Below are 9635 nucleotides of genomic sequence, written 5' to 3'. Positions count from 1 at the left end.
CCACTCCTTGGGCATGGTAACCATCAGAGCGACTAGACCAATAGTAGGTGTAACCATCCGCCATGATCTCACCGCAATCCGTTCTCTGAACCTCAGAGAGTGCTGCAATACTGATGTCCAAAAGCTTGAGCTCAGATGATAACAGACAGGTGATCATTCTCTCTTAGGGATAGGACATTCCAGGCACCCACCCGAAGGGACCGCCTCAGGTTAACCCAAGGAGACGCCATCTGGTGGACAACACCTCAGCACCACCCTGACATACACCACCACAATCTGTCCCGGGAAGCTTATTCCGTGGTCTCCCTCCCATCATCAAAGATTCGGGGTCCCGAAGGCTTTGCCTCAATCCCGTCATCCGTTGAGCTGTCCTGCGAAGGGCAGGGTTTTACGGTGGACGGAGTGCAAATCCTGCCACCAACCTCCATATGAAAAAGTAACCCAACTGCAGGACGTCTGCAGACACAGTTGGGCACTTTATATGAATGGCCATTGGCTCACAAGGAGCTCCTCCTCCCATTGATTGCCAACCTATGGCTGTTTGTCCATGCTCTATGCTTTTTAAATGCTGAGCATCAAGCCAGGAAGCAGCACGTACCGTTTTTAAAGTTCTTGGTATGGCTCAAGCCTGGTTGGGTTCAAACTACTGACCTCCCAGAGTCAGAGCATTTACTCTAACAGTCTATTACACCACTTTGTCTGATTTATATTGGCTGTTTTATTTCTTTAATAAAATTGAAAGGGAATGTGTTTTTTCGTGTTTAAAATATTTGTGCTGTTGTGCTCTTGTATTTCTCGAACAATCAGCCAAGTAAAGTGTGCATTTAAAATCGATCATCACTTTGAAGCTGTAACACACAAATTGCATGTCACCTCAACCCCCCCCCCCTCCTTAATCCCGCTCACCCCGTCCTTCATCTCCTCTCTCCTCCGAAATTGTTCCAGATATGGGTCGATGCGGGAACGCAAATATTCTTTTCTTATGCCATCGGTTTGGGGGTGCTTATTGCTTTTGGCAGCTTCAACCACTTCAACAACAACTGCTACAGGTGAGACAAACAGTACTGGAGAGGTGGAATGTTGGAATGTTTTGAGACCCATGTGGGTTATAGTGGTATTTTCAATAACCGTTCATCAACATAAAATCAAAGTGGGATGATTAAAGTAATTCGGACAAAAGGTAAATTTATGTGCACACAAGGAGGTGCTCGAAAAGTTTGAGGAACGAAATAATCGTTGCAGGCAACTGAGAGCTACAGTTTATTATTCATTTATTTTTGCTCGTTATAAACATTTGTGCATGCTTGTTACATGTCATTGGTTTCATTAATAGGAGCAAATAACCCGTCCGTACGTCCCAACACATCTCACCTTGTAAAGAACAATTCAAGGCTATGAACGGGATAATTTCCCAAGAATTAGGGAAAGGTTAGCTCCCCCAAAAACATGGACAGGTTAATTTCCTGAGCATTATGGATGGGTGAATTTCCCCAGAATTAGGGACAGGTTAATTCCACAAAACACATGGATGGGTTAATTTCCTGAGAATTAGGGACGGGTTAATTTCCCGAGGATTAGGGACGGGTTAATTTCCTGAGAATAAGGGACGGGTTAATTTCCTGAGAATAAGGGACGGGTTAATTTCCCGAGAATTAGGGACGGGTTAATTTCCTGAGAATTACGGACAGGTTAATTTCCTGAGAATTACGGACGGGTTCATTTCCCGAGAATTAAAAACGGGTTAATTTCCCGAGAATTAGGAACAGGTTAATTCCCAAAAAAGTATAGAGGGGTTAATTTTATCAGAATTAGACAGGTTAATGTCCTCACAATTGGACATGGGTTAATTTACTCACAATTGGAGACAGGTTAATTTCCACAGAATTAGAGATGGGTTAATTTCCTCAGATTGAGAGATGGGTTACATTCCCAAAAATTAGGGAATGGTTAATTTCCCCAGAATTAGGGACTGTCGAAATGATGTAATCCACCCCAGAATGTTTGATGTACATGTGCAAAACCCCATGGGCAGAAATGTTGATTGGAGCATCATGTTAATATTTCGTGTGTGCGAGATAAGGATTATTAGTACCAAAAATGCCTCACAAAGCTTCTAAAAGAAACCAAAAATACTTGGAAAAGAACATGAGAGAAAGGGGTATGCCTCTGCACAATGAAAGAGTTGGAGAACTTTCTCAGATTGCTGAAAGGGCTGCGATCTTGCAGCTGAGATTTTTGCCCGCACCGCAAAAACTCCCGACGAATATGGGCTGGTGCAAGGTTCGAAGGATAGTAAATGGCATGTTCTACCCAACCACCCGCACCCCCGCCTCCCCATCCCCCCTCCCCCCAAATAATCCCTCACAGTGAATCGACTTTGAACCTTGCAGGAGTACCTCATGTGAACATGGCAGGCTTGGTGATTTTTTTTTTTTTTTTAATGGACGTCTGCAATTGAAAACATGATGCCATGCATCATTACCAACAGTAATTCCCATGAAATCTTAAACAAAGGACATCTTCGCAATGTGAACATACACAAAAGCTTATTCCAGCTATATTGACATGTGAGGCAGATGTACCAGGGAGACATCCTTGAAGGAGACGCCATACCTGATGTGGGTGCTTCCTCACAGCAATTGTAAGGTTATATATCTGGGGCTTTTTATATTTTTATTTCAAAAAAAGATTTATTTCCATAGTATCCAAAACACAGCAAAACAAAAATATATGAAAGTAATATTTCCGGAACTTGGTGAACTCAGAAGGATGCTATCAAAATAACACCTACAAAAGCAAATGTAGAGGCATATTCAGAAGTCAGGGCTTGTATTGAGATACCTATGGACTAACAATATAAATGACAAATAATAATTTGGACCAAAACTAACAAATGGCAAATAATTATGGAAAAATGGTCAAGAATACTGTTAATAACAATAACAAGAATAAACAGATAAACAAGAAAAAGACGTCGCGCAGAGCATGATACTTGCAAAATCCACCCCCTCTCCAAAGGTTGCCCGGATACATCAAATTGTCCATTTCATTAAGATGACAATTGACAATCTTAATCAAAGCTCAAGCCAATCGGATGAAAATTGATTATTTTTCAGATTGAAATTGATGATTTTAGAAGTTTGACCTTGAGTTGACCTTTGACCTTTTGACCTCAAAAATAGTTGCTTTCCCAATTCATTGATGCAATATGCAAATCTTTTTCAAATTTCAAGTCAATCGGATGAAAAATGACGATTTTAGAAATTTGACCTCAAGATGACCTTTGACTTCAAAATCAATGGGCTTCTCAGTTGAGGCTACTTCAAGAATTGTGACCTGTAAGCAATAAACAGACAGACAGAATAACAAAATAGACTGACCTATATACGTGAACAATCTTCAATTTTGGAAGTAATAAGGTGAGGACTCGCAAGATTGAATAACACATCAATGTGTAAGAAAGGAAACTTTCAAAAATACGAGATCAAATTTCGTTTATAAGAACAGTTAAACCGACCCACAGATGGCTGTGCCTTTTCTGCTCGTCAATACTATTCAAAAGGCATGGCCCATAATACCATCGTGTATTAATAGAATACTAGCATAACCCGCGCTCTGCGCGACATTTTGGGCTGGGTGTGTTTGAGAAAGGAATTGTTGCAGAGTATCAGTAGTAATTTTACTTTAATGCAGTAAGTGGAATACGATTTCACTGTTTCAGAACCATTTTATTTACTTTTTTTGTACCATGCACCTCATATGGTCTTTGAGATAATGTAAGCCGAATATCACGTTACTCGAGCGCAGAGCAAAGTCGAAGATAGCGCGACACGAAACCACAAACTCGGAAATAATATACAAGATGATGTGCGAGTAAAAGGTAGAAATAAGTTATCTTGTGATCTCGTGAAATGAATGTGGATGTCATTGATTGCAGTAAAGTAAGGTAAAAAAAGACTTGTGGAAGAAGTTTTGTTGATTTTCTTGTCCATAAATATTCCTGTATGTAATTTATTAATGTTAAAAAGTGTCAATGTGTTGAGTTTAGTGAAAAGAGGTGTAGTGTGGTCCCGTGGATGAGAAAGCGTATAGATCCTTCAAGCGCGCTTTTGAATAACTGAGAGTGAGTATAGCTAATCGTGACTAGAGCGTGCACAGACAATGTTAAAACAGTTCATGTAAGGGAGAATTAAGGTATTATCGAGGGAGAATGAAATTTAAGGAGGAAGGAAGGTACGAAGTTTAGACAGTACGCCCGTGTTTCTTGAAACACGGCGTGTGAAGGATAACACACAAAATAACAGAGATACCTAGAAGCAAACTCGAGCCAAGATGAATTAATTCATGGAGCTATATGCTGTAGAGGAAAAGGATAGGGTGTAACTGAAGTGCATGCAAAATTGGAACAGAATAGAAGCTTAGAAAAATTAATAGAAATGGGAATCACACACACACACACACACACACACACACACACACACACACACACACACACACACACACACACACACACACACACACACACACACACACACACACACACACACACACACACACACGAAGATGAACAAAAATAGGACCGCCTCTCCTGAAGCCCACCTGGCTCAGGACCAACAGTCACTCAAACCCCCCTTTTAGGCCTAAGTCACATTTGCTCTGCGGCGAGAATTTGGTGGCTGTACGCCCTCTGAATTGACAGAAACGTGTGGCGGCCGCCGCAGAGTTTCTGCGGTGGCCTCAGGGTGGCCCTACGCCGTTTGGCTATCTTTTACAGGCCGTAAGGTCGCCGTGGAATTATAACGCGGAGTTATAACTTTTTTTCATTTCTACGTTCGCCGTAGCAATTCGACAAGCCGGAAAAAAAAAAAACTGGTAAAAAAAATAAATAAAATTAACCCATTCGTTACCGTCTGTCTTGTCGCACGTTCGCTTTGGGGCCCCTTCCGGGCACCTTTAGGCTACCTTGCGTCTGCCTTGAAAATTCTATGGCCGCCGCAGGGCCCCCTTAAGGTTACCGTGCGACATCAAATCAAAGACCGTACGGCAACCCCACGTTTTCGGTCTCCACAATTTCTAAGACCTAAGGCCCAAGTCACATTTGCTATACAGCGGCCGTACGCCCTCTGAATTGACAGAAACGTGCGGCGGCCGCAGAGTTTCTGAGGTGGCCTCAGGGTGGCCCTACGCCGTATTGCTATATTTTACAGGCCTTGGGTCGCAGTGGAATTATAACGTGGAGTTATAACTTTTTTTCATTTCTAAGTTCGCCGTAGCAATTCGACAAGCCGAAAAAAAAAAAAACTGGTAAAAAAAAAAAAATTAACCCATTCGTTACCGTCCGTGTGGCCGCACGTCCGCCTTAGGGCCCCCCAGCGGTTGCCTTGCGGGCACCTTGCGTCTGCCTTGAAAATTCTATGGCCGTCGCAGGAACGCCCTTAGGTCACCGTGCGACATCAAATCAAACACCGTACGGCACCCCCACGTTTTCGGTCTCCACAATTTATAAATATGCCGTGTTGCTCCCCGAAAAATAAAACATGTGACTGCTACATTGTGTGACTGTGGAAATACTGCGGCCGCTGTATAATTGCTAATGGCCGTAGATTTTGGAGACCCCACGGCTGCCGTGGCAAATGTGACTTAGGCCTAAATACGCCGTGTGGCTCCCCGAAAAATAAAAACACATGTGACTGCTACATTGTGTGACCATGGAAATACTGCGGCCGCTGTATAATTGGTAGTGGCCGTAGATTTTGGAGACCCCACGGCCGCCGTGGCAAATGTGACCTCGGCCTGAGACCCCCTTAGACCCTGAATTTTTTCATGCTGTGAACAAACTTTGGTACATCAAGTGTGATGAAGGTTGTGGTCAAGTTTCATTTAAATTCTGTGTGTAGTTTTGGAGAATTGAGCAAATACCTATTTTGGGGGTCAAAACCTCAGCATAGACCCCATTAATGAGTGCAGATTGTAATGTGGTCGATAAACTTTGGTACATTACGGTGATGAAGGTTGTGGTTTAGTTTCATCGAAATCATGTGTAGTTTCCAAGGAGAGAGCAAATACCTATTTTGGGGGGTCAGCTACCCCCTCCCATAGACCCCCTTGATGAGCGCAGATTTTGATGCGATCAATACACCTTCGTAAGGCATCAGATATGAAGCTTGTGGCCAAGTTTCATCAAAATCGCATGTTTGGTTCAAGCGATAATGACAGATGTGTTTACAGACTGACTCACCTACGGACACTGCTCGATCACATAAGCTCACCTGACTAAAATCAACGTGGGCGAAAAAAAAAGAAGCAATAAACGAAGTTTAAAAAAAAAACACCTCAAATTAAGCATGAGATAAACTAATAGCTGCAAAAATTATTAAATAAATAGTGTCAAGTAAATACAGAGTTAACTATGATTGGTGTAAGTAAATACAGTGTATTACTGTGATTTGTGTAAGTAAATACAGATGTCACTATGATTGGTATTGGTGCAAGTAAATACAATGTATCACTGTGATTGGTGCAAGTAAATACAATGTATCACTGTGATTGGTGCAAGTAAATACAGTGTATCACTGTGATTGGTGTAAGTAAATACAGTGTATCACTGTGATTGGTGCAAGTAAATACAGTGTATCACTGTGATTGGTGTAAATAAATACAGTGTATCACTGTGATTGATTAAGTAAATACAGAGTTCACTGTGATTGGTGTAAGTAAATACAGTGGATCACTGTGATTGATTAAGTAAATACAGTGTATCACTGTGATTGGTGTAAGTAAATACAGTGTATCACTGTGATTGGTGCAAGTAAATACAGTGTATCACTGTGATTGGTGTAAATAAATACAGTGTATCACTGTGATTAAGTAAATACAGAGTTCACTGTGGTTGGTGTAAGTAAATACAGTGTATCACTGTGATTGGTGTAAGTAAATACAGTGTATCACTGTGATTGGTGTAAATAAATACAGTGTATCACTGTGATTGATTAAGTAAATACAGAGTTCACTGTGGTTGGTGTAGGTAAATACAGTGTATCACTGTGATTGGTGTAAGTAAATACAGTGTATCACTGTGATTGATGTAAGTAAATACAGTGTATCACTGTGATTGATTAAGTAAATAGAGTTCACTGTGATTGATGAAGTAAATACAGTGTATCACTGTGATTGGTGTAAGTAAATACAGTGTATCACTGTGATTGATGTAAGTAAATACAGTGTATCACTGTGATTGATTAAGTAAATACAGAGTTCACTGTGATTGATGAAGTAAATACAGTGGATCACTGTGATTGATGAAGTAAATACAGAGTTCACTGTGGTTGGTGTAAGTAAATACAGAGTTCACTGTGATTGGTGTAAGTAAATACAGTGTATCACTGTGACTGAAGTAAATACGGTGTATCACTGTGATTGATGAAGTAAATACAGAGTTCACTGTGGTTGGTGTAGGTAAATACGGTGTATCACTGTGATTGATGAAGTAAATACAGAGTTCACTGTGGTTGGTGTAGGTAAATGCAGTGTATCACTGTGATTGGTGTAAGTAAATACAGTGTATCACTGTGATTGATGTAAGTAAATTCAGTGTATCACTGTGATTGATTAAGTAAATACAGAGTTCACTGTGATTGATGAAGTAAATACAGTGGATCACTGTGATTGATGAAGTAAATACAGAGTTCACTGTGGTTGGTGTAAGTAAATACAGAGTTCACTGTGATTGGTGTAAATAAATACAGTGTATTGCTGTGATTGATGAAGTAAATACAGAGTTCACTGTGATTGGTGCAAGTAAATACAGTATCACTGTGATTGGTGTAAGTAAATACAGTGTATCACTGTAATTGGTGTAAGTAAATACAGAGTTCACTGTGGTTGGTGTAAGTAAATACAGTGTATCACTGTAATTGGTGTAAGTAAATACAGTGTATCACTGTGATTGGTGTAAGTAAATACAGTGGATCACTGTGATTGATTAAGTAAATACAGAGTTCACTGTGATTGGTGTAAGTAAATACAGTGTATCACTGTGATTGGTGTAAGTAAATACAGTGGATCACTGTGATTGATTAAGTAAATACAGTGTATCACTGTGATTGGTGTAAGTAAATGCAGTGGATCACTGTGATTGATGAAGTAAATAGAGTTCACTGTGGTTGGTGTAGGTAAATACGGTGTATCACTGTGATTGATGAAGTAAATACAGAGTTCACTGTGGTTGATGAAGTAAATACAGTGTGTCACTGTAATTGGTGTAAGTAAATACAGTGTATCACTGTAATTGGTGTAAGTAAATACAGAGTTCACTGTGGTTGGTGTAAGTAAATACAGTGTATCACTGTGATTGGTGCAAGTAAATACAGTGTATCACTGTGATTGGTGTAAGTAAATACAGTGTATCACTGTAATTGGTGTAAGTAAATACAGAGTTCACTGTGGTTGGTGTAAGTAAATACAGTGTATCACTCTGATTAATGAAGTAAATACAGAGTTCACTGTGGTTGGTGTAAGTAAATATGGTGTATCACGGTGATTGATTAAGTAAATACAGAGTTCACTGTGGTTGGTGTAAGTAAATACAGTGTATCACTGTGATTAATGAAGTAAATACAGAGTTCACTGTGGTTGGTGTAAGTAAATACGGTGTATCACGGTGATTGATTAAGTAAATACAGAGTTCACTCTGATTGGTGCAAGTCAATAAAGAGTTCACTGTGATAGATTAAGTAAACACAGAGTTCACTGATTGATCAAGTAAATGCTTTTTAATGCACAAAACAAGTTTAAAATCAACTTGAAAAATTATCTGTATTCAAACTCATGTTAGGGGTGGGGGGGGGGAGCGAAGCTGTGAGGGTTGTTATAGATACAGACCTCTGGTGGCTTGTACCTGCTGCTGTGTTTGAGCCTGCAGAGTAACTGTTGAAATCTATCTATCTGGGTTCTTCCTGACATCTTTGTTTTTTGTTCCCTTCACATTTCTCTCAAATTGGGGTTTCAAAGAGCTCCCTCTTGAGCTCCCTCTGGGGTACCCATTCTAATGAACTGGGTAACCTATTGTTTTTCTTCTGTTTATTTCTTATTACTTACGAAATCTTTAGATTTCGTAAGTATATTGATGACTTCCGTCATCTGTTTGTGTGTTTGTTTGTTTGTGTGTGTTTGTTTGTTTGTTTGTTTGTATGCACGATAACTCGAGAACGGAAGAAGCTACCAATGTCAAATTACACCACGTGATTCAGGAGGGTAATGGCTGGTGCTGATTAGATTTTGGTCAAAATCGGTCAAAGGTCAAGGTCACAGTGAGGTCAAACATTCGATTTTTGATGGTTTGGTACAGAATCATCGTAGAAACTTCTGGTTTGCGTCGCTACCTTCTCTAGAGACAGCTTTTATTAGACAAGGTCAGAGGTCAAGTTGGTGATTTCGTAAGTACCAGTCTATGACTGCTTGTTTTTATATTTCTTTTTCCGCAGGCAATTTTCAGGTGTTTTCACTTTTAAAAATCACTTTCTCGGGAACAGTAAGTCCGATCGACACAAAATTTTCACCATCGTCTGTATCTTTTTTGATAGCAGACTAAATTGATAATCATGACATCATAGGTCACGTGGTACGAGCGCCATCTT

The 9635-nt window shown here is 40.1% G+C and overlaps 1 protein-coding gene across 7 annotated transcripts in view; it reads left to right on the top strand.

Annotated features, from left to right (window-relative positions):
* LOC147020195 (sodium- and chloride-dependent creatine transporter 1-like) overlaps positions 1 to 9635 on the top strand; it is a 119131-nt gene that overhangs the window by 76623 nt on the left and 32873 nt on the right. For 6 of the 7 annotated variants that reach the window (XM_085895323.1, XM_085895320.1, XM_085895319.1 and 3 more), the window contains exon 6: positions 946 to 1049. The exons of the other annotated variant lie outside the window; for it this stretch is intronic. In XM_085895323.1, the coding sequence (XP_085751449.1) occupies positions 946 to 1049 (104 nt within the window). The remainder of the gene's footprint in view (positions 1 to 945; positions 1050 to 9635) is intronic. 7 annotated transcript variants of the gene reach the window in all.

Source organism: Eptatretus burgeri, chromosome 9 (genome assembly GCF_056783735.1).
Source record: "Eptatretus burgeri isolate ZD-2024b chromosome 9, Ebu_testis_v1, whole genome shotgun sequence".
Taxonomy (NCBI): Eukaryota; Metazoa; Chordata; class Myxini; order Myxiniformes; family Myxinidae; genus Eptatretus; species Eptatretus burgeri.
This window is presented reverse-complemented; position numbering and strand designations above follow the sequence as displayed.